This window comes from Anastrepha ludens, chromosome 5 (genome assembly GCF_028408465.1).
Source record: "Anastrepha ludens isolate Willacy chromosome 5, idAnaLude1.1, whole genome shotgun sequence".
Classification (NCBI taxonomy): Eukaryota; Metazoa; Arthropoda; class Insecta; order Diptera; family Tephritidae; genus Anastrepha; species Anastrepha ludens.
This window is the reverse complement of record NC_071501.1, coordinates 73,599,649-73,626,582: the sequence shown is the minus strand read 5'-3', so window position 1 is coordinate 73,626,582 and position 26,934 is coordinate 73,599,649. Positions and strand designations below refer to the sequence as shown.

The 26,934-nt window shown below is 34.5% G+C and overlaps 1 protein-coding gene across 2 annotated transcripts in view; it reads right to left on the bottom strand.

The window, feature by feature from the left end:
* The window catches only part of LOC128863876 (protein bunched, class 2/F/G isoform-like), a 176,218-nt gene that overhangs the window by 52,871 nt on the left and 96,413 nt on the right, over positions 1 to 26,934 (bottom strand). Inside the window, exon 4 of one of the 2 annotated variants that reach the window (XM_054103277.1) lies at positions 14,261 to 14,326. The exons of the other annotated variant lie outside the window; for it this stretch is intronic. Coding sequence (XP_053959252.1) covers positions 14,305 to 14,326 — 22 coding nt within the window. The 3' untranslated portion in view covers positions 14,261 to 14,304. Of the gene's footprint in view, positions 1 to 14,260; positions 14,327 to 26,934 lie in introns of those variants that run through there. 2 annotated transcript variants of the gene reach the window in all.

The following is a 26,934-nucleotide window of genomic DNA, read 5'->3' as shown; positions in this document are numbered from 1 at the left end:
GTGGTTAACAAAAAAAAAATAATAAAAATTTAGATTCATTCAGGTCTCATTATTTTTATTCAAAATATGGCTTTGAACAATTATATGAAAAAATGGCATAATTTAAATGTCCACCATGAGCACGCGTACAGGCTTTCATACGAGAATTAAAATTTTCAAGCATTGGGTTTAGCAAAAGCGATCCGAGTGTTGTGATTCAGCAACAGATTTATTGTTTTCGTCTTTGTGGGATTTTTTGAAAAATAAAGTCTACGTGAATAAACCAACAACGCTTCCAGAGCGAAAATAATAGCATACATTTAATTATTTAATTGTGTAATCAGGCACTTTGGTGTATCTCGAAAAATATTTGTATTTGATTCGCTGTGACTTGCAAAGCCCATTCGCGAAGCTTTCACAGTCTACTTCCTTGAACCAAGTTAGAAATAGGAAAAAACATTTAAAAGATTTTCACACTTTTGTTTCGGAAGAGGTTATGGCTGCAATGTTCATGAATATGTTATGACAGAAAGTATTTTCAAACTAATTAGATAGTTGCAAGATGTCCAACTTTTGTACTTGTACTTGTGGATGTAAATATTTTCGGGAAAAATTGAGTCACCATCCAAGCAAATTGAGTTTTGATGTAAACTTTTGTTTACAGTATGAGTGTTAAATATTTGTATAACGGGTATTGACCTAACCCACTTTTTCGACTTTGGCAAGTAAATGTGTATTTGTCTATTTACTCTTCATTTGCTGTGAACAATACGAAACCCAAATAAGCGTAGCAAATATGCATACATTAGCTGACGTAAAAAGTAAATTGGCTTTTGTTCAGCTGCTCGTAAGCTTTGGCCAATATTTTGCATTGATTGTTTTCACTGACTTTTAGTATGCCGTTGACGCCCTGGGTTTTTTTTCGGAAACCCAATCCATTATTTGGAGAGCAAACATTAACAGTTTTATTTTCTGGAAAGTGTGATTGTTATTTTAAATGTTTACGAAGAAAAACCGAAGGACAAAACAAATATTAAAAAAAAAAATGTATGCAAACGAGATGCATAATTATGTAAAGTATATGTGGCAAATGCATACATATTTTCAGCGTCAAAAAAACGTTTATTGATGTGGGTAAGTGATGTTTATGGTGCAGTATTCAGTATTCAAAATACTAGCTATTAAAATTCTGTATTGTAAAATTCTAATTGATGAAATTCGTTCCTGTGAAATGATGTATTTTAAAATTTAAACTACTGCAAAATTCTGCATTACCAAGATTATGAGAAGTGTTCGCCGCACTTCAGACGATTATAGCAAGGCAATGTTCTTAAAATAACTAGTGTTAATTGCAAAAACAATTCAAATGGATTTTGGGCGGAGTAGCTGTATAGTTCAATATTCCCCACATACGAAGAAAATCAACTAGGTTACACATTTCCATAAAAGCAAATGTAGTAGTAATCTAATTAATGTTTTGTAGGATATGGCCCAGATAGCGGAATTGAGGATATTCCGCGAATGCCGAGCTGTACGCAATCGCTCAGGTCACAGGTTGCGGATAGTGAAAGCGCTTTAGATATGAAGAATAGCTGTGCAAAACCAATAAGCAGTACCGGAAAGCGTTCAGTGGCTAGGCGAAGAGAGTCTCAGAGAGGTTTTTGTGTTGCTCCGAACTCATTATAAATCATGAGTCCCTATGATTTTCCTAGCGTTAGGGCTAGCGTTTTGGCGCCACCCAATAGCCAGTCGCATTTCTTCATATAACGAATGCACGATATGTTTTTTTTTTTTTAAGTAAATTTTAGAAATATAGCAAATTCTCTTTTTAACTCTGATGTGCTTTGACTGTCGTTTCAATTTTAAGAAAAGAAAGAGGTTGAACCTTAGTTAGAGACACTAAAAGTCATTATTATGGACTGAAGAATATATTTGTTATTCAAAAAATGGTGAGTGAAATAGTGCCAAGCGAAGTTTCAGTTTTATTGCTAATAAGAAAAAATTATTGCCAACCAGTAAAATATGTATATTTAGAAACCGAGTATACATCCCGCGTAGATATGGACCTGCGTCACACAGATCACATTGCTTGCTAGTAATCAGAAAGAATGGGAGAACAGGCACGAGATTTAGATAATGACGAATTTTAAGTTATTTCTCACCCACAAGAATCACCTGATCACGTCTGTTTTGTCCATCCCTTATAATATACTTTTTTCGCCCTATGCGCCTTAATTTCAGTTATTGAAAGAGACATCACTCGACGCTGTTAACGATGGGAATTTGTTTGAACTAACCATATGATATTGCAATAAAATATTTGAGTAAATGGCTCCTTCATTTCATAAATATTATTTACATTCTCCACAAATGCTTCCAATTTATTGATGCCTTTGCAGCAACCAAGTTTAACTTTTACAAACTTCAATTTTTGACATAATTCACTGAGTGCGGAATCCTCAACAAAGGCCTAGAAAACCAGTAAAACTACAATTAATTCAAAAATGCTTTGTGATAAAACTAAGAAGGCCAACGGAAAATAACAGAGAAAAAAAAACAAGCAGCTTCAAAAAGTCAACAACGGAATAGCATCAAGCATCGACGAAACACAGAAAGTTGAGGCGAAAAGCAAATAAAAAAATCATTAAAATTGTTGTGCAGTTGTGTGAAGATACATATAAATATATTATAGGCGTACTATGTACTATGCATATATTAGTACTACGTGCGTATGAACCTTCGGTAAAGTTCAAACTTTCACTATTCACTCACCAGTGTTTCGAAGTGCATAAATATGTTCCTAAAATACATAAAAAATGTCCACAAAAACCATTCAATCGCATACCGACAGTCAAATTTTAATATTGCTTTATGGTTAACATAATGAATAATAATGAATGAAAAACTCTGACAGATATTAACCTTGCATTTAAAACTTTATAGTTATAAGATTTAACACGAAGCCAATTTTTTTTAGTAGATGCGCACAAATACACACGCAGTGTTTGGAATTGCACAGCTAACGGCAAGAAGAATTCAACAATTTGCAATTTGCTGGTGTGAATGTCGGGATTTGAATGACAACAGAGAACGCTGGCGTGGCAATATCGGTAGAACAGCGGATTGGTTGTTTTAATCTTGCGATTTGGCGGTTTGAATGGAAAAAGTAGTACGTTTTTCTTGTTGTTATTTCGTTTGTTTGTTTACATTCTGTTTGAATTATTTGCATTAAAGCCACCAAATTGCAAAAACAAAATACATGCTTATATATAATACCTGGAAAATTTGTATCTGTACTACTGTTATCACCTTGTATAGATTCACTTTGAATAAAATGAAACGTCAAATAGATGGATAAGCACATAAAGCGAAACAAAATGTAGCAACAGTAATAAAAATACTGCTAATAAAACAGCGTAGATGTTTTAAGTAGCAGGGAGGTTTTTTATACTTATACAGGGTGGACCATAACCGATTCATCTTCAGAGAGAGACAGTTTGGCGCAGATTTTGGATCAGTGGCATCATTGGCGCACTTTTCTTTGAGCGCTTTTAGAGACATGATAAATGATTTTTTGTGATTGGAAATTGAGACATGTTTTGGGTTAACAGGATATGCTACTGCAAAACCAGCCGAGGGAGCCGAAGGAATAAAATCGTGCTCGACAAATAAACTGAATATTTGCTTTTTCGAATTAGCCACTAATATACAGACAAAGAACAAATTGTTGTTAAGTGTTTATATGGAACACTTTATATATATAATTAACGCGTGCATAATTTGTTAGATGCTTAGTCCAGCTATTATACAGATGGTATTGGGAACGCAAAATTTAGGAAATGAACTATTAATGTAATATATGTAATTATTGTAAATTATGAGAATTATCAAAGCATCCGTATGCACAAATATTATAGTTTTCAGCAAAATCAACATTTATTTTCTTTCTTTCATGTATGCCGCTGTTTGCATATACGGATGTGATGAAGAAGAGGAGGACTGCAAAAGAAAAATTGATACACCTCCTCAAGTTAACTGGTTTTTTATATTAATTTTTTTCACTTATGGCTTTTTATGCACCTCTAACAATCACATCTGCCCTTCGATTATAAATCAAAAATTTTAAACTGGTAATTTGAATATCAACAACCTTGATAAATCATTATTAATTTTGAATTGTTTAATTGACAACACATTAATTTGAATTTTTTTAGTTTATTTTATACACAAGTCAAGATATTCAAATTTTGAGTAATTTAAACTAAAAGGGGAAATTAACAAAGGTGCGCGCAATCTGGAGATTTTAATTGTATTTATGGCCCTAATAAACCAAAAGCACTACCGCCGTTTATAAGCCAAACCTTCGTCTATACTGCACAAATCTTCATCAGCCTCCTCAACGAGCAGAGAAGAGAGGGCCAGTCTTACATCAGTGATTTTGAGTGACCTTTATTTTGACTTTCACACGCTCCATTGTTTGGCTGCTGATCTGAAGGCTGCTGGAAGGTTAGAATATATACAAAAGCTTGGAGAGACTAATCCGCAAGACCCAACTTTAACTCTTAGCCTAACTTTATCTCCATTCTGAATGTGAAAGTGATCATTAGGTTTGAAGGAAGTGCCTGCCTTTGATATCATTAAGCATTTTTAATGACTACATTCTCAGCTTATCTCTTGAATATTTTCGTATTGATATTTCTTCAAATACTTGAAGATTATTAAGCGGTCATAACTGAGTGCATAAGGATTTTTTTGCACTATTTGCAATGTTTTCCGAGTTAGAGTTTTGTTGATATTTTTGTTTTTTAATATTTGTAATTTTTTTCACCAAAACCTAAAACCAAGTTTCTGGAAACATTTCGAGTGTGCAGTTTTACAGCCAATGGAATTTTGGTGTAAGTGCAAGTGGAATGTGCAAGTCTTGGTGGCCGCCAACAACAACACCTATAAGAGGAGGAGCTCAGCCCAATACACAAAATGTGTGTAAGCGCTACTTAAGGTTTTACCGACTTAAAAATTGCATTGAGTTAAAAAGTTTTTTTTGGGACATCACTTTTTTCATATAAAAATTATCGTTTTATTTTGTCCACAGTCTTGCGGATTTTCCTTCACAAGAGAAATTCAGTTTTATAAGGAATTAAGTGAAAAAAGCCGCCAGAAGAAAATTATTAAAAATGTAAGCGACCTTTCAGGCGCTTAAAACTTGCTCTTATTGCACTTAAAATAAATTTGATTCTGGTTAAAGAAAACCAAAAATATTAAAAAAAAAATTATCAAAATCCTGACTCGAAAAGCATTATAAATATTCAAAAACAGCCATCTTGCACTCACAGTTAGACTCGCCATTGTATATTCGATATTAGTTTAATGACCATTGGAAAATGCCAGAAAAGTCCTTCACCAACTTAATATTTTTTTTTTGCTCAAAGAAGACTCTCAGCGCCACAGCGTCTCAGATACATACAATAAGGTTTTATTTTTTATTTATTTATTAAAAAGACTTTTTATATATACTTTTTATATTTATTTTTTAATTTAATTATAATTTTACTTACTATTTCTTTTTAGTTTATTTATTAATTTTTTAAATTTATTTTTTATTATAAATTTTTATTTTTTATTTTTCAATTTTGTATTTTTTATTTTTCTTGTGGAATTACTCTATTTATTAATTAAATTTATTGTAAGAAGTCCAGAAAATGTATTTTAAAGTCAACATTTTTAAATTCAATATGTTAAAATTTAAATTTACATACTTTAAAACAAAAATTAATAATATGAAATTAAGTTTTTAATAAACTAATTTGAGTATTTTAAATTACCAAAACAGATATGCACTACAGGGCAAATCAGTTTCTTTATGAACTCCTTGTACATTTCCTACGAAAACAAGTCACACTTTTTCAAGGGAAAATTTTTTAATCACTGCCCTTTCCTTGAAGTGAAACACTTTTAGCGAAGGCTATAACAATAACAAAAAAAAACCATGCAATATATTTTTTCTTGCCGGGCAATTGTGATAGAAATTGTGGTCAAAATCTATTCGCAAATTGAAGGAGCAACAATAAATCCCTCGCCACGCCACCGCTTCACCTTTAGGTAACCCGCAAAATTAGTGTTGTTATTTGAATTGCTTTGGTAAATTTTTTGGTTTTTGCTTTTGTTTTTAGTGGCAAGCAGAAGTTCCTAGCAATGCAACCTGAAGAATTCTAAGAACGTGGTGAGCACAAAAAAATAATAAAAACTTGCAAACTATTATTCACGAGAATATAAATAGAGGCCTTGTTATTGTTGAGCGTGTTTTGTTGTGGCGTGAGTTTTACAGGTTGCCATGGTTGCAACAAATACAAAGAAAGTAAAAACAAGGTTAGGTAAGGCAAACAACCTTCAGACGTAATGGAAATGAATAGAGGTGACACCACGTCACCGTAGGAAAGTGCACAGAAAGTCGTCGAGATCGAAGAGGTAACTAACCTCTAAATGAGAAATAAATAGTCGCAGCGAATCACTGCAATTTCTGGCAGCGGTGTGGTTAGGTTGGTAAAGTGAAAATTCGTCTACACACAAGATAAAAGCCAACAAAATACCTGACGACAGAATGTCTGTCATGACTCGAGTCAAAGCAAACAATTCATGCAGAGCAATAAAATCAAAGCATGAAATGGAAAATTGTTACCGACTTCTAAAAATGTACAGTAAACACGTACGCGGTTCATGGATACTACTACTTAACTCGCACATATGCACATAATTTTGTTGTAGGCACTGATAATTACGGTGCGGTTTTGTTTGCTGTCTTGCCTTGGGTGTGCATTTCATTTTTTCAGCTACCAAATTAAGCTTTTGAATTTACATGGTCGGTTGGTTGGAGCGGTCGGTGTTAGTGAACAAAATGCGCTATATGTATCTAATGTATCTACGAATTTATGTAAGCATACATGTTTGTATGGATGTGTTTTCGATTAGGTAAAGGGTTGTTGTTTGGTTTTTGTAGCTAGGTGTGGTGCTGATGCTAGTCATTTAAAGTTGTTTGTGGGTTTGTGAGTTTTGTGGCGTGACCACGCCAAAAGGCCAAAAATATCTGTGCAATATTTTGCTGAGTAACAAAAATTAAAATGAGGTTTCAGTGGCTTGGAAGCACATATATCCATAATTTTAACCAACATTGACATAACGCAAAATTGATTTACCTTCATTTGTTGACAACTTTCGTGTTCACTGATTTCTGTTTATAGAAAAAAGATAACTAGAGGATTCGCCAATGTTAGTAAAGCGCATATCTTTATTTAAGTATACAAATAAATCGAGTAAAATTAATATGAAATGCGAGGAGATAAAAATAAAGAAAAGGGTTAAGCACTATTTCAAAACAATTAGATGAAATCAAATCATACTACTAAGATCCATCTCCATCGAGTACATGAACTAATAAAATTAAATTTCATGCTTAAATATCTTTATTTTTCACCGAGATATCGCATTTTGAAGTTTCCATGTTTGTGAATTTTTCGATATTCGAAAATCCATTGAGATAACATGAGACGTGATACGGTCGATTACATAGTCGCACAAAAAAAATAAAAAAAAACTTCAAAATGCGATATCTCAGTGAAAAATAAAGATATTTGAGCAAACTCAACGGCATTTAAAAGAGGAAGACTTATACTTTATGTCATGTAGCTACGCAGATTTTGCTCTTCATAAAAAAGTACACATAGTATTTTTACTTTTTTATGAAGAGCAAAATCTGCGTAGCTACAAAACCTCAAAAATGGGCAAAAACAGCGTTTTTTGCACTTTTAGGTTAGGATATCTCAAAATCCTGACGTGATAGAGCAATTTAAACCCCGGATTCGGATTCTACGCAAAAAATTACTTCGGAAATGACCCTACATTTTTATAGGACAAAACATTGTCGACCTGTGTCAGTGAAACTGCATATAGAAGGAAAGATTTATAATTTTTGCAAATGATACGACGCCATCAATCATATTTGGCACTTCTGAACTAGACAGCTGCAGTATACAAGTATACAAGCCATGGAGCGTTGCACTTCACACGAGCGCGGAATAATTGTGTGGATTTTTTTTACCAATAATCGGTCGATGGTGTTGGGTGCAGTGTGAATATCGACGTCGATTTCTTAATTGTGTCGTGCCAACTGAGCAACCATTCCGGCGCTTATATACTCGACTCGATCAGATTGGAACCAAAGATCTTGTAGGGCTTTGCTGTCACCGGACTGGTCGTTTGGCGAAGGATATGTCGGCTGTGGCTGTCGAGCCGCTGAGAACGAAGAAACATCAACCAAATGCTGGATCGCAAGAAGCAAGATCGCCCGAATTAAATCATCGCAGACTTCTTTCTTTGGGGCTACTTGAAGTCGCGTGTTTATGCCACCAAACCTTAGACACTTGTAGTCCTTCAAGAGAATATTCGACAGGAAATCTTACGAAATCTTGGAAAATGCAATAAAACGAGCCCAAACAAAAAAAATTGTAAAAGGCCAAAAGATCCAAAGGATACCATTACCAAAAATGATTTTTTGTTTTTTGTATTTAGTAAAAAAAATTACTTATTTAATTTAATTTATGTAAATATGAAATAAATTGAAATATTATCTATTAAGAATTTTAAAAAATTTCAGAAGCTGTCCATGCGAAAAAAAAAAAATTAAAAAACAAAAATAGAAAGTTATGACTTTTATTGTTTTCTATGAACGGAATTCGCTTGCTTATATAAATATGTATGTTTGTGTGCATGTAATCATTTATTACTCTCTGAAATAAACAAAAAAACCTCTTGTAAATGTCAATTGTGCAATCACTGAAACGATGAAATCAACTTCAAAGTCCGCGCCACTAGTAATTTTGCGAATTGATTTTTACCGATTCGAAAGTAATCGACTAGTAATTTGCAAGTAACTCAACATCTAACAATACAGTTAGAGCCAACTACACCTATTGTTACTGTTGCTACCGTCTTATGGCATGAGACGGACGGGCGGACTTTAGCTAGAGGGCAAAAAGCTTGTAACGAATCCACCAAAATGAGGCGATTAAGGCAGTCAATTTTCTTAGACATCAATCAAATGCAACACTGGCAGCAAAAGTAGTAAAAATAAGCATAACAATTGAGTGGTGAGTATTTGCAGTGGCAAACAACAACTACCACATACATACATAGGAGTAGTCAGTCATTATGGCTATTATTAATTCGGCATTAAAGAAAAAAAATTAAAAAAAAAACAAAGCAAAAAACTGAAATTACCAAAAGTGGTGGCATAAACTAATCTCTGTGAATGCAACGAAAATGAAAATGACCTAAATTCAGTTATTGTGTGAGGAATCGAAAGAAAAGCCGCGAGTGAGTGAATGAGCGTTTGATTGAAGAAATCGCAAGATGTAAATTTTTTTTTGCCATACTGAAGTTTTAATTTAAGCAACGCGCGCAAAAGAAAAGCCCATTTTTAGTTGAACGTCTTTAAGAATGGTGCCGCTCGCACTTGGCGTAAGTACGCTAAAATATTTTAAAAATACCCTAAATGGCAAATCGACACGATCGGAACGGTGCTTACAAACAGATCGTGTAAATTCTGGACAGCAATTGACAGCTGTCTCCTCTCCTCTGTCGGCAAATATTTGATTGAAGTAAATATTTTCGACTATTCGCACTGCTTGCCGCGGAATGCCATCTTTTTGATGTTGGCTGTGAATATCGAACCCAAACTCCAATGTCTGTGCATCACACATAAACGTACTCGGTTACGGCGCCTATCTGGAGTATTTATGATAAAAACCAAATCTTCTCTGGGCATTCGAATGTTTTTTAAAATTTCTGTATTTTTAATTTTCTTAGTATTAATATTAACATACTTGGCGCAGTCGACCTAAACTGGGTGCCAATTTATTTCGACTAATTCTGCCATTTCTTGGCCACCCAAAGCCAAACCGGAAGCCGTTCGTTTCCATATATTTTATATACGCGTATATTGAGTTACAAAAGTGAGGTAGGCTTTTAAAGTAAATGTGATATTTTCTGGAAAATATTTTTTTTACCACTAAATTGCATATTTACCCAATAATTCCCGACCAAGGGTCTTAAGCAGGCATTTGTTTCACAAAGCACGAATATAGGATACATTCGCATGTACGTGCGCTGCTATACTAACGCTATTATTTGCATTTGCGCATACAAAATTTGTGGGGAAAAACCCATTTTAAATTAAGCTTATAAAATATAACTATGCAAAGAGTGTTGAGTATGAGAGGAAACAATTAATAATAATTGATAGGAGAAAAAGTAATCGACTCAATTATTACACGGTTACTGTTGTGCAGCGATCATTTTTGTTGGCATGACCGTCGCCACAATGTCTGCGAACAACGAATGCGCAAAACACTAAAACCTCGATTGCGTATATGTATGCGAAGAATAATTTAAAAACAAATGTATACCATTATCGACCAGCAATCGCGCTCGTCATTAAATGAAATAAATGTTCCGCAGCACAAGTGCGAGCAGTGCAATAAACCGTATTTGAGGAGAATTTACATGCATGAACAGAGTGACACTCGCCCGTATAGTACTTTAGCACATTGAGTTCGAATGCAACAATGGCTTAGAGTAAGAACAAGTGGTAAGCGCTTGATTACTTATTGCGCATGCGTGTGGCGCGCGCAAATTGTCAATTCCACTTATTACAAAAAAACAAAACAGTATCTTAGAAGCAATATTCTTTGGAGCTTTACACATTGCTATCGATATCGATAGGCAACATATACAGTATTTATGTAAAGGCATATTCGAGTTTATATGCAGTATTACCATTATTTCTATATGATTGCATAGCACACATACGAGGTGTGTTAAAAAAATAAGTTGAAATTTTAAATTTCGCGGGCTACATATATTCGACTTTCGATTATTATTTTTTTTATGTTGGTACACTTGCCTCGAAGATATGTTCACGGTTTTCGCAATTTGGCAGATTTAGTTTATTTGTGAGAGGCATAAATGAGACAAGTGTTTTACCTGTTGGGGGATTTTCTGCTAACGAGAAAAATGCATCAAAGAAGTTGCACCAAATTTTGTGTAAAAAATATAATTACGTACTCAAAAACACTTAAAATGTTGATAGTGGCATACGGTGAGAGTACTCTGAGTCAAAAAAATGTTTACAAGTGGTACAAGCTTTTCACAGAAGGTCGAGAAGATGTGAATGACAACGCTCGCTCTGGACGCCCCACCAGCACATCAACAACCGAGGAAAATGTTGACAAAGTGAAGAAAATTGTTATGGAGAATCCTCGAATCACAATAAGAGAAGTTGCTGAAGATGTCGGCATATCGGTTGGCCCATGCCAAGCAATCTTTTCGGAAATTTTGGGCATGAAGCGTTCGTTCCGAAATTGCTAAATTTTGAAAGAAAACAACATCGCTCAGAAATTGTTGAATGATGTCAACGATGATCTAGACTTACTTAAAATGGTCATAACTGGTTATGACATCGAAACCAAAGCTCAATCGTCCCAATGGAAGAGTCCAGGAGAGTCAAGACCAAGAAAATCACGTAAAGTTCGCGCAAATGTCAAGGTTTTGCTCACTGTTTTCTTCCATTACCATAGCGTAGTGCATCAGGACTTTTTACCACGAAGTCGCACGGTTAATAAGGAGTATTTCCTTGAAGTTACGCGCCGTTGGCGTGAAGCAATATGCAAAAAACGCCCGGAATTGGGGGAAAAAAATTCATGGCTTTTGCATCATGATAATGCACTTGCTCACTCATCTTTGCTAGTGAGAGATTATTTGGCCAAAAACAACACTGTTATCATGCCTCAGCCACCGTATTCACCAGATTCTCCCCCCAGATTTCGCGACTTTTTCCTGTTCCCAAGATTGAAGAGACCCATGAAAGGAAGGCGTTTTCGGACGATTGGGGAGATAAAAACCGAATCGCTGAGAGGCCTCAAGGTCATACCAAAAAGTGAATATCAGATCTGCTTCGAGGATTGGAAAAAACGCTGGCACAATTAATTGTATTATATCTGAGGGAGACTACTTTGAAGGAGATAAAATAGAAATTGATGAATAAATAAATATTTTTTGAGAAAATAGTGACCAACAAACAATGACAAATAGGAATAGTTGACAATTTAACTGTACAGATTTTGCAAGATATTTGCTTATGTGTCTCCTGCACGCGCTTTGTATATATGTAATTATAATGTATTACATTACATAATTAAGGCAATTAGCAGCAAAGGATATTCGTTTATAAAGTAGTGAATAGAAGTTGACCATAAAGTCAAGTTTTAGACCGAATTCGTGCACCTTAGTGAATATTCGCCAAACTTCACGCGATTTGTGAAAGTTGTTTTTATTTGTTTTGGTAAATTGAAATGGAATTTGGAAAATACGCACATGTAAGCCAGGCATCAAAGGACAACGGTGAAAGGTTTGTGACTTGAGTACGTTACCGGAACCACCCGGATTCAAACCGGTGCAAGGATTGTCACTTCCGCAACATTCCATAAAAATTAAGGAAGAATATTTTTTGCGCTGCAACAGCAACAACAAGAGCGTGCGGTATAGATGGCAATCTACCAGCAATAAAAAACTATACTATACTATTTTCTAGGTGGAGGAACGAACAGAAACTAATGGTGGATGCTTCATTGATATTCTGCATACTGGCTGGGTTCAACGAAAGAAGTATAAATTAGGATTTTTGGAAGCATTAAAGAGGCTACAAAACTATACGTATACAATGCATTCGAATCAAATCTTGAAACATGTTTTAGTATAAGTATAGTTTGTGTTTTTTTAATTCTCGTTTGCCCTAATTTGCCTAATGTGCTAATCCAAAAAATCAAAATGTTGAGCAAAACAACTTCAAAGTTTTCAATTTACTAGTTATACCTTCCTAAATGAAAGAAGACATATTTTCATCTAATGAGATGATGAAGATACAAGGCGGCGCAAAATTAATCACCCTATTGGAGAATTGAAAATACATAACTGGAGGTCAGCTGCTTGGAATCGTACAACTTAGAGAAGGCTAGTTGATGAAGCCAAAGCTCACCCCGAGCTGCAACGTTGCTGATGATGATAACGATCGGAAGATTTGCAATTTTTACAAATGGCGCAGCACGTAAATTACGTTTGACACTTGTGAACTAGACAGCTGCAGTATACAAGCAGACAAGCAATGGAGCGCGTACGTGGAGGTCAAAATAAAGATTTCTAGCACTCAAAATATTATTTTTTATTTAGTAAAAAAGTTATTTAAACACAAATCGATTTTTTTACACCGCATATAAGAAGAGTATCTGCATAATTATATAACAAAAAATTGTTTGGATTATTACGCTATTGAAATAAATATGCGAATTTTCAGATCGAAATTTTTTTAACTAGCGGTAAGCGGTAAGCTTGAAAAAAATCGATTATTGGATAGCACTGCCAGCACCAGCTCAAACCCTACATAGTTAAAAAGATTTAAGTTACAAAAGTATAAGTAATTTTACTGCCGACTGACAACATTCGCATTGTAGTAAGCCCAATAAAAAGACAATTAATTGTGCATTGCAAAAAGTAGTTTCTCGCACATTTAGAAATAATAGCGAGATAATAATCTTGTATAGGTCATTTCAAAGTGACAATTAATTGTTATGTAGTTATAGTTTGAAATGCACATTATAGGAAATTCTAAGTAAAGTGCAAAAGTTACGCGATCGTAAGGCGAATAAACGATGAGTCATGAAATCAATTAATTTGAAGTGTGTTTATTGCAAAAAATAATAATAATATGTATTATATATTATATATAGAAGACATTAGAGGAATTTAGAATAAAAATTCCAGAAACAGTAAAACAAATTGAAAATAAATTATTTTGTTTTGTGATGATTGAGCATAAATACGAATGATTCTTTCCTCAGATTTCAGTACATTGCCTTTTATCTCAATTCAGGCTAATCGATATTAATGTAATGTATAATTATATAGATAGTTAATTTACTTAGACACAGGGTGGCGCAAAATTAATCACCTCATCGGAAGATTTATAATTTTTTCAACTGACGTGAATTAGCAGCTGCAGTAGCAAACAAATAAAGCAATGGAAAGATAAAAAAAACAGTCAATCAAAAAAAACACTTTTTTTTATTTAGTACAAAAGCTATTTGAAAGCACAATTGGCTGATTAATTTTGCGCCACCATACATATATATATTAAATTTTGTGCACACTAATGTGTGGATAAAAGTAAATGATGTAATTTAATAAAAATAATTTGACTCACCGCTCACAACCCGTAATATACTAGAAAATTTGCAGTACGTACCTATAAAAATTAAAAATATATACAATTAATAATACATTTACATAAGGAATGTCGGTAAAGCACACATAAAAACAATTATAAGAAATAATTTTAAAGCTTTGCTATTTAGTATAAGAAAAGCACGAGAAAAGAGTTGCAAATGTTTAGGTTAGTCGCTGTATCGAAAACTATACAAAGAGTAACTCGATTTACAAAATGTTGACGTACTGAATACATTGCCTGCACCAAGAATATATGTAAAATGAACTTAATTTTTTTATTGAAATATACATACATATATTTATTATTCACATGACAGCATACATATTTACAATTATTACAAATGATTTCAGATCTGAGTATGAATGGCAAGAACATTGAGGATGCCCAGCCAGAAGCTCACACCTGACACGATTTTTTGCTTACCTAAAAAATACTCGATGCACTCTTTACGGAGATCTGCTGGCAATATTTTGTACATAAGTGAATGCAAAGAATTGCTTTTAATGCTCATATGACCAGTGGGAAGAATTCTAATCTAAGTAGTGCATTCTTGATTCACATTCACAAAATTCTTTTCTGAAATGCCACAAATATTTTGCAAGAGTTTCATACAGTTTAGACTTTTTAGGTATTTTCTTACCTATGGAGCATTTCATTCAAAGAACATCAAGTAATGAATTAATTATAGGCCTTTAGTGCATAAGTAGCATACAGTACGTCTAATAACTATTCGCGGATCGTTTGAAAAGTCCGTGCAAAGTCAGAGGGATGGCAATACTCACGCCTATCGAAGTTATGTTTAGTAAGTAGCATCTCTTAGAAGAACACACACCAAGTTTCAGCCAGATCGGTCAATTTCTTTGTGTTTGGCATTCGTTTGAATCGAGGAAGTCGAGTGATTTTCCTTTTCCATCACGACAACCCAGCGGCTAGCTCACGCCTCAGCAGTTGTGGTGGCAAAATTAATTGAAATAGCGTACTCGAACTCGTTTCACATCCCCCAGTTCCCCATCCCTCGAACTACTATTTGTGCCCAATTTGAAGAAACGGCTGGCGGGAAATAGATTTTATTCAAACGAGGAGGTGATTGCAGAATCGAAAGGATATTTTTCAGACTTGGACGCACTTTCCAAACAGCCCTCGTAGCATCAGGAAATTTTGAAAATTTATTTTCATTTTTTTTAATTCTATACTATATTTTCAGACGAAAGCGTCTGTAGCTAGCGCTGCGCGTTTCTTATAGTTTACGGGTATGTAATACTTATTTTTATTAATCCAAATATAAATACAAGTTTTAAAATTTGCGTAAATTAAAAAAAAATTCATCAAGATTTCACAGCTAAAAAAAATTTTAAATTTTCATCAAATTTCTTAATCTGAATTGAAGTATACTCATTGAGATTTGGTATAATAAAGCGCAAGTTTAAAGTAATTTCAAATTTGCGTTGATTTTTGAGAATTTTTTCGCTTATGGTGTTTAGTATTTTCTTCTATATGAAAAAAAGTGTCGAACATTCATTATTCCGTTTGTGGCATCAGAAAATGTAACTTTTCTTCTCTTATTCAGCAAGTAGAAGAAAGACAAATAAGATCATACTGGGGCAATCTACCGGGTGCATCACAATCAAAATCAATGATCGGTAGCTTTAACCTAAGCCGATTTAAAGATTGTATGGAATTAAATAAGAATAAATTTAGAATCACCACATCATCAGGGCATTGTAGATTGAATCATCACCTTAATCGTAGAAACCTTGGAACATAATATAGAACAATTTTAGTAACTTTAGTGTGCCCAATGGCCTAATTCTGCAACCTAAATGATCTTTGGTGTCTTACCACATGTTTTAGAAGTAGTTATTACTATGTAGTACTATTACTAGCACTACTACCATTAAATGTATTACATCAGTTTCATTGCTATTTTAGCTGATGATACAAAGCACTACAGAGGAAATAACTTTCTTTATACTTAGCTAAAAAATGTATGACTCAACGATCCAGATCAGCTCAAACGGTATTTGTCGTAAATTATGCTATGTCTGACCCATCAATTACTTCCACTTCACAAAGCATTTGAGGCCTACGTACTCACATCTTCAAAAAAATCAAATAAGTATATTCCTGATCGATCAACGTGAAGAGGAAGATGTGATTTTTGCCATAATGAGAGTGAGTGAGTGAAATAAAATGTTTCTTGTTATAAATACTTATAGAAATATTTCGTGCATAAAATGTACTACAAAATATATAGAATTCTACAAACGATTGCAAAAAGTGTATTTTTCTTTTTTTTTAAACTTAAGCCCCCACACTCTTCATAAAATATTTCGTTCTCCTCAATCACCGAACAATCGGTCGCAAAGCACACGCTCAAAGTAATGACCTCTCTACTTGTCAATTAGTCTGACAATATTTTTCAAGGATACGCCCGAAAGCCACTGCTGCAAATAATGTTGAAAATTGCATTTCAAAAGCTTAAGGTGCATTGCCTTCGCACATACACAAATACTTCATTTATCAGTTGAATTTTTCACCGCTTTTAACTGCTTGAAACTGGCTGTTTGCAAGTTAATCATAAAATTGGAAACGTAATCAAATTCAGAAAAAAATTAAGGTAATATATATGCATGTAGTAACTCGTATGTGGTAATTTGGCAAACAAGTTTCAAACAACACAGAAAGTTTTATTTATGCCACAAAAGGCATAAATGAAAGAACACGCAACCGTTGGTATGGGTACGCTGGAGTGAAGTAGCAGAAATATGTGTGTACGTACTTGAATGGTTTTGTTTTCTTACTTTTAATTTATTTGCTTTGTTTTTTGAGAAATCCCAAAACGATCCAGACACACTTAAGCGAAATTTAAAGCATGATGGCTTGAGGCGAGTGTTAACTTCTGGAAAATACAAAGCGAGAATGAGAATAATCTCCGTACAGGGTGCTGATCACAATGCATTGCTTGCGCAAAGACGGTATGATAACTTAAAAATTTAATGTCGTAACGCAACAAAGCGTGGATTGTAAAATGTTAACAAAGCAGTAATCGAGCCAAAAACTACGGGAGGGTTTCACTGGGCATCAATTTTGGAATGCCATATAGTCACATAGCACATTCAGACGTGGTTTGCAGTTTTAATGCTATGGCATGAAGAAACGCAAGTTTTGGCCAATTGCGGGTAGAGTATGAAAATGATCATCTTCTTAACCCTTCACGGGTAATCTTCGTGGAGTCGACGCTGTTGCTCTTTTTCTCTATTACCTTTTGATATTGGATTCTCTTTTCTTGTTACGGTTTATTATGATTGAAAAAAAAAAAGTTTAATAAAATAAAATTGACTATGTCGATGAGACGAGGATTTTAAAGATATTTTTTATGCCGAATCGAAATAATTTTTATGCCGAATCGAAATGTGATGAGGACAATACGTGTCCCAAATTTGGGCGAGTTTTATTAAGTTCTTGTCGATATGCATGCATTGATCCAAAAGTGGGCATGTCACTGTATTATTATTTTTTTCCAAAATTTTACCTGCGTCGTATTTCTTTTAATTTTGCTTCGTATGTAACAGAGATTTAAAGTTGTTTCTTTCTTTGAATATTACTTTTAAATGACGTGGTCCGATTTTAAATACCAAACTACCTTGTGTACCAAGTTTCATTGAAATATATTAATATTTGCACAGACAAACAGACATGACTAAGTCGATTCCTCTCATCATTCTAAGCATTCGGTACATACCATCTTGATCAAAAAGTTCCAGGCACAACCAGGTAACGATCTAAGTCAACTGATTTGAGATTTTGGTTTTTTTGCTAGGTTGCCACAACTGTGACTAATATTCCTACCAAAATTTCATCACCATTGCTTGATATTTGTAAAAGTTACGCCGTTTAACTAAATCTACCTCTGCACGTGTTTTCGGTTTTTTACAGTTTTAAGAAAGGATTTAAATTTGCAAAAACGAATACTTGAATATTGATTATGAATCCGTTCAAGACTTGGGTTTGTGCCGTGTTGCTGCAAAGTTGGTCCCAAAGACATGATATCCAAGGCTGAATCCGACCCAGCATTCATCAAACGCATCTTTACTGGACAAGAATCTTTGCCAGGCGAGTGAGTAGTGAACTCCGAATGAACCAAGACGTTTCCACGACAGTCGGTTCTACGTTACCGAAACGACCCGGATTTTTATCCGGCCACGGACTGTCACTCCGTAGGTAGGGGGAATGTTTATGCTGCTACAACAACAACAACAATGGACCAAAAAACAAACCACAAAAACGAAAGCCATTCTCACGTTTTTTATGTGTTATACCGGTATTGGATACCACGAATTTGAGCCACAAGGTCAGACAATTAATAGGGACGTTATTAGACGTTTACGTGAAACAATTCGCCATTTCGGAGTGTGCGAAAGCAACTCGTGAATTTTGAAAAAAGGATTTGTGGGAAAATAACTCCTGTATTTAGAAGAAAGGATTTGTGGGAAAACAACTTGTGGCTGTTTGATAACGCACCGTTGCACCATGCCGTTATTATTCGTGTATTTCCCTGCGATTTTTTATGTTTAATCGAGTTAAAAACTCACTACGGCGAACACCTTTTAATATCCGAAAGAAATAAATGGAAAAATCGAAAACGGCGCTGATGGATATACCGAAAATAGAGTTGCAGAAAAGTTTCGAGAGCTGGACCAAACGCTGTCATAAGTGCGTTGCTGTTGACGATTAGTATTTTGAAGGCGATAATTTGAGGAATAAACTTGTATTTTGAATTTTCTGAATATATTCCAGGAACTTTTTCTCGATTCTTTTATGCTGTTACATGTGAATTATAATGCTATTAGGCACAAGTGCGCGGACGTAAACACAAATAAAAGCAATAATGAAGGACAACATTTAGCTATAATGCTCCCCTGAACGACATTTGGCGAATCTACGTTCATAATTGGAACTAATTCAGCAATAAAAGAGTTGTGAACTCGAAAAAGTAATGCAAGATAGATTGACTTTCATAGTCAGCGTTTTCTCAATGACCCTATATGTATATTCGAAAGTATACAATTAACAAAACATTTTAAACCAACAGAGCAAAGCTCGCAACACTCACTCAGCCATGGGCTTCAGCAGCTGCTTAGCTTCAATACAATTTGATGAATGGTTGGTTAATTCGCTGAGGCGACGTCATTGCATACCGAGTAAAGTTAAAAGAAAAGAGTAAACAATAAATGAACTTGACGCAAATAAATAATTGAATATTTACAAATTAAGGTAGATAAATAGAAATGCGTCTCAGGCTAAGGTGCGAAAGCAGCACACAGACAAATTGTGTTCGTAAAATAATTTTATTGCATACCAGAGGTTATTGTACAGCCACGTGGCCAGCGATACCTGGACATTGCGTATATATGAAAACACATTGATATGGAATAAATTCTGAGTTAGGCACATACATTACCTATTAAAAATTTGTAGCTTCAAACGCCTATGAGTGGGTTTATGCTGAACGTATTGAAAGCCTTATGGGCTGATAACCGCCTCGAAAGTGGTAAACAAATAGATGTCAAAAGAAAAATGGCAAATATAATAAATTTTAACTAGACAAGTTCAATAGTATGAAATACTATATATGTTCATATGTGAACTAAAAACGTACCAGCACTTAACTGTTTATATAAATTTGGACAGCACTACTAATTGTTATTGATTTGTGGCAAATATTACCACGCTATTGTATTTTTCTTCCTGTTTGTAAGATTGTAATTGTTTTCTTTTTGGCGTATTTGAGGCTAAGCGAATGTTTTGCGTTGCAATTTATTGAAGCTTCCGCAGAAAAAGCAACGCACGAAGTGAACATCGCCAAAAATATAAAATGACATCATTCCTCTTTCATAATTATTATGTGGCGCGGAAAGAAGCCACTCAAAAGAAATGGCCGGTGAGTATTGTGGTGGAGCTTTTATGCGTACCCACATTTAAAACCACACGTATGTGTGTACTTATGTTTGAATGGAGCAAGGGAATGAGAAATCGAACGAGTAGCTGAGTGAGTCAGTGCCGTGTTGATAAGCGTTCGAGTGCTCCTTACTGAGGTGCAACAGCAAGCCTACTCTACACTCCGCACTCCACCAACATCGCGGCGTATTTGCAGGGGTTTCCAATAAGAGCGTGTCGAAATGGAATAAAATAACTTTTTTTTTATTATTTAAAAGGCCTATGTGGCATTATCATTAGCGCTTCTGCATAGATCCGGTTGAATTTGAGAATTGGTCTGTGTTATATGAACCTTAAGCACATCGGCCGATTGTCGGTTATTGGCATGGAAGCGGTGAATTCAGAAAAGCTCACAAGGAAAATCAAATTGCATCAGCCGATTCTCAATCTACTCACAAAATGTATCTAGCATTCAATCATTTTACTCGCTGTGTGTGGGCTAGTCAAACTATGATCATATCTCCAGCTCCACAAATCGTAGTTATTAATAATTTTACTAGTATTTTTCACTTCAATTCTACTTCAATAAATTTCAGTGTTTTTCATATTTCATTAAGTCTTATTATTTCCTCCTCTTATAAGATATGTTTACCTAGGTGTTAGTTCCGCTTATGCAGCAGAAGTGGAAACGATGTGGGCACATATTTGGCGCTTTCATCTTCCTCCCTCCCTACATAACTTGCAAACTGAATGGTGATTCTATATACAATACCCTGATAGAACTCCTGTGATGATTCTAAAATTATTCCTATTTAATTCCATACAACCTTTAAATCGGTTCATATCACTGATTTTGACTCCGATAAACCAAATAGATTGCCCCAGTATGCAATTCTTTATATTTCATCTACTTCCTGAATAAGAGAGAAATTAACCTTTCCTAGGCCACAATATGGCACTGGGTCTATAAATGTGGAGACCGTCCCTTCCGGGTTAATTTATCTGCCCTGAAATATCCTGGTTACTGGAATGTGAAATATCTGGATAGTTCAAAGCGAGGAACTGTATTTTTCTATGCCGACCTAACTATTTTTATGAGAAATTTTTCAACACTATAAGTGAATATATAATAAAAATCAGATATGGCAGTCGTCGCCTGGGCAATATGGTCGCTATAGACGCGTCCTTATTAGGAAACCCTATAATATAACAAAGGCTCAAAAATCAATGCAAAAAACTAAAACAAAACACATAAAGAGTTTTTATGTACTTGTACATACATACATGCATATATACCAACCAGCGGCGAATTAATTTTTTGCTCTACCTTTCAATTCATTTGCTGACTTCCCTCAGATCGGACACTGCACACAGGCATGCACATTTGGCCTTGAACCTGAACAAAAATTCTTCGGGTGTATAAATTTTCGGATTCGCTGCATTGTGTGCAACGTCTGGGGTTGATGTACATACATTTTGTGATATTCCCTTTTTCATTTAGTTTGTTTTTTGCCACCGCTGTTTATCTTTAGAAAAGTTTAAGCTCAAATCATTTTATTCCTTAAAAGCGATAGTGCTTTTGCATACATTTACTTTTCTTTATGCGCTCAAATATTTTTGGTTCATTCTTTTTGGAAAATTTTAGAACATAAAACTTAAGATTTAAAAGACGAATATTGAATTTAATTTCTAGTTGGTACGCTAAAGTTTTAAAAGTTTTAGAGAGGTTACGGTAACGAACAATGAAATCCAGATACTTTTGTAGCGGTTAATTGCAGTTCAAGGTGTTATTATCCGTTTTTTGGGATGCGAAAGGAATTTTGTATTATTATAATTTATTGTAATCTTTATATATTTTTGTTACCTTTTAGACCAGCTGAAAGAAACAATTTATGAAAAAAAACCCAGTTTGCAAAAAAAAAATTCTTTTTCATCAGGAAAATGCACCACGTCACAAGAGCATTTTGAGAATGGCTAAAATCCATGAATTAAAGTTCGAAGTATTGAAGCATCCAACGTATTCACCTTATTTGGCCCTTAGCAACTTGCAACGGTTTCGAGACCTAAAAAAATGCATGCGTGAAAGGCGTTTTTCTTCAAATGAAACAGCTGTGGAAGCGTATTTTGCATCCCTTCCAGATTCCTACCCCAGGGATGGAATTCATAAATTGGAATCTCGTTCGAACAAGCGTATTTATGTTCAAGGAGACTATACTGAAATAATAAAATTGTTTTTTTCTTATCGAACCGCAAAACTTGTTGAACAGCCAATAGGCTTGAAGGTTTTTTTGTGACACTTAGATCACATACATTTTTGTGTTATTTTTTAAATGTGCGAAAAAATCGGAAAAATACCGAAACATAAAAAAATGAGCGAATGTGATAACACTACAATTTCAACTTTACGTCGCGAAAACTTCAATACGAAATTAGTACCCAAGTTAGATTTAGTAGGGTTATAAATACAGGGTTGCCCATATTCGACGGACCCATGTGTTTTTTGGGCCCATTCCAATCGACGAGGCTTGGGCTTGTCCGCAGGCAACAATCTTTGCGTCAATTGAATCTTGTATGGGAATAAATGTGAATCAATGCGGATAATTCGTTCCAAAGTGGTCCGAGCAATGCCCAACTGAATATTCGAAAATTTTCCTGAAATTTGGATTACAAAGTTTGAAATTTTGATGAAAATCTGCCGAATTTCAATACATTTTTACAAAATCTAAGACTTTGCGGTATATGATTTTTGTTGTAGTATGAACTGTATTTTTATAAGAAAATAATTGAAATTAAAAAATAAATAGTCCAAACTTGTTACTGGCTGCAACGTCAGGTTTGCAAAAATGCAATAAAAATTGTGTTGCTTTTTTAGTGTCGGGATTTCAGTGTTCGCTACTGAATTTTGCTTGAATAACTGAAGTCAACAAGTCGCAAGTATGTATTGTGCAAGCTTTTGCAGTAACTTAGAAGGCCAGGTTGCATTTTTAGATCGTACTGAGATTTTGACAATATACAGCACACGGCAAACGATACCATCTCAACATTTATAGAACCATACAAATTCAAAGTTCAAGCTTTATGCGAAATTTAAAAAAACTTCTACAAAACTAGTCCCCACAATTCCACGGTTTTTAATTAGAATTTGTAGAACAATTTTTGTTATGCCATTTTAAAACTTTTTTAATTTTAGAATTATAAGGTGCAAGTTTGAAATTGTGAATAGCTCGTGCTATTAATTATTTTGTATGTACAAAGTAACTTTTTATAAGGAAGCAAGTTTTCAGAAAACAGTGAACAAGGTGATATTGTGCAAACTTTTGAGGTAACTTGAGAGCTACGTTTTCATTTTGCGATCATACAGGGATTTGGACATCAGGCCCGGGCGTCACACCAAGTCATACCAAAGTGACACCATATCTTTCATCGGAATTGGCATTGCTTTAAAATGTATAGAATACATAAAAGAATTTATAGCGGGACCGCCATAATAAAGATTTTGAGTGCTGATAAAATATAAGAACGTTTTAATATGCGTCTCAAAAAAGTTTCCCAGAATTATCAATCGAAAGCGAAACTTTATAAAACATTACTTGCGAATCATATTTCAGTAGTTAAACTGAAAAAGTGTCAACGGTAACTAATGCGTAGTAAAAGTAATTTTGTAATACATATATCAGTGAGCGTAAAAGGAAGGTGTAACAAACACATCGCAACCTATTAGTTTTTCTCCTTTAGCTTTTCTCAAGAGTAAAATTAACTGCGACACGCCGACTGATATGATAATGTTTGTAAAAAACTATTTCAGGTACACATACATTTTATTTAGGTGCAATAAAAGCCCTGTGGAGGCGTTGAAAGTCAGCAAACTCATTCGTAGTTGTCACCATAAAAAACAGGATGGGCCGTACAAATGTAAAAAATAACATTCGTAATCGCGACGTTTGCTGATGAGCGAATGCAAGGAGTGGGCATTACATAGTAATTACATGTGATGCGTAGAAAATAGGTCTGGAAAATATAGCCATCTGAGTGTTTACGGTCTTTATTATATATGCACGTGTATGCTCCATTATGCGTAAACATAAGCTATTAGCCGAAGGGAGCCATACAAAGGAATTTTCGTCACTTATTTACTGCTGTGAAGAATGCAAAAGCACGCCAACTATCAACAAAAAAAATGAAATTGATCAAAAAAAAACTGCTGACAAATTTGGACATATGCGAAACTTTAATGACATCACCGCCATATTTAAAGCATACCAACATTTCTTATTTATGCTACCAACACATTTCTTTTCTTCCCTTTTCATGTTTTGACGATACACAGTAAAAAAAACACATTTCTTTATTTGCTTATTTTGATAGGAGTATGCTACACATTAAATACTCGCCCATGGCTACAAACATATGTATGTGTGTATGTATGAATGCGCGACTACCCTGCAGAGAAAAGCTAAACTAGCATAGAAACATTCTACTTCAGATACTGGTATTTTGTAAGTATAGAAGAAATTGTACTAGTTCATCATTGACTAGAATAATACCAGTAGTAAAATTATCAATTTGTCAGCAAATTATTTGCGTTTTGTTTAGATAACAGTAGCAATATACTCGCAGCAATCGGGCACCTATCAATGCCAGAAGCAGTTTCCTTGAATTTTTTCACTAACCTTGGAATTATCAACACATCGGACGGTTATTTCTATAAAAAATCACAAAATTTTGCGATAGTTTCATAAGTTTCAATAATCCTAAAAGGTACCATATAGAAATTGTTCACCACTGACGTCTAGGCGTCACGATTGAAAGACCCTTTAATATTGTTACACTCAGTTTAAGCTCACTTGAAGCCTTAAAACGTCAAAAGAAATAATTACAATACTTCGGCACTTTCGGTACTGTCGGCACTGGCAGAGCAAAAAATAATTACAGAAAAATTGATTCGGCAAAATTCTACGTCAGGATCATTCAAAGCCTGTTTCCTCTCGAACAAAGATAGAATACGCACTGGTTGAGCTGAAAAGTGAACTAGTAGTTTTCTAGCTCACAACTGGTACTTTTCCCTGCACGGTACGAACTACATCCGCTCGCTCTCTGTTTACTGCAGACTGCCAAAAAGATACCGAAAGAGTCATGACATTGATGTTGAGAGTTTTATATAAAAGTTTATGCATTCTGATATGTTGTTATCGTCTTATGTTTTGAAGAGCTTTCGTTCCATTTTCTGTTTCCCCCCTAATTAAATTTTCTTACCTTTATTTGTGCGTGTGTTGAGCGTTAGATTTTTACTGCGTAATAGAAAGAACGTAAAAAGACCAAAAGTTAGCAACAGGCACGAAAGTGTTTTACTTTGGCATTTCGGCTGGATCACAAAATTATACTAACACAGGAAGAGGCACTAAGAAATTATTGTTTTGTGGTATGCATTATTTCAACTCTGCTTATCAGCGAAACCAAGCTTAAACGCTCACTGGTACAGGATTGATTCAAATCGAAAGTTTATTTTTCTGAGCAAAAGTAGAAGTTGCATTCCATCCAAAATTTCTCCAGGAGTTAAGCGAACAAAGGGAGAAAACGAGCGAATAAAGAGCTGCAATTGAAAAAACGTATGACAAGTTCAGTGTGGGTATACAGCAGTACGACGTCGAATGGAGTCGGGAAGTTGAAGTTTGTGGAAGCAAATATAGACCGATTTGTTTATCTACATATCGCGAAGAGTAGGTTAGGTTAGGTTATGGTGGTAGTCGCAATGTGCGACACGGGAATCTCATTTATTTTTTCTTCGTGGCTTTTATGAAGCTCAGATTGGTCCCATCTCCATCCCAGACAGTTCCATAAGAGAATTGAAAAAATATTTACCTCATCCCGAAGAGTAGCTTGCAAGAATTAAGTGGGTCTGAGTAGCGAATGGTATTTCCAATAGGACAACAACTCAAACAACGTGCCAAAACTACTCCATTCGTCAGCCTAATCACTGGACTTCAACCCTTTATAGTATTTCATGAGTAGAGAGATGCATACGTAAAGAAACAATCAACTGAAGGATGATTTGGGGAGCTAGTGTAACCCAAAAACGCTTGAAACAACTGGAAAAAACTTGTTTCTTCCGTGAACAATCGGTTGGTCCCAATAGAAGAGGCCAAAGAGAGGTCTAAATATTTATTTGAATTAAAGTAAAGGAAGGTTTTTCTTTGAAAGGAACACTTTTCTGTACTGTGATTTTTTTTTGTTGTGTATAATATTATTTTGAAACATTAAACCTTCTTTTCTTGCTGCTCTTTACTTAGTTTATTTTTGCGTTCACTTTATTAATGTAAACTCAATCTGTTAGTAGTAATTTAATTAATAGTAATTTATGTTTATATTAGTAGATAAACTATGTAACTGGTAAGTAAATAAGTAGTGTATAAACAACTTAGTGTCTTGCTCTAATTGCAACTACGAAATTCATGCCAAATCCAATTCTAAACTGGATCTAAGGTTATTTACAAATTATCAGCATTTTTTCTAATATTTTATTGTAACAACGAAGTGGGAAAATCTACTTAATTGGTATAGATAGACAGAGAGAAGAGAAACATGCAGAAAGTGAAATGTGATTTTTGGCAGAAATGTGTGACTTGTGAAAATAGGATGACAGAGTTTTATGAAGACAGAAAGGGAGAAAAAATTAAGCCCCATTAAAATAA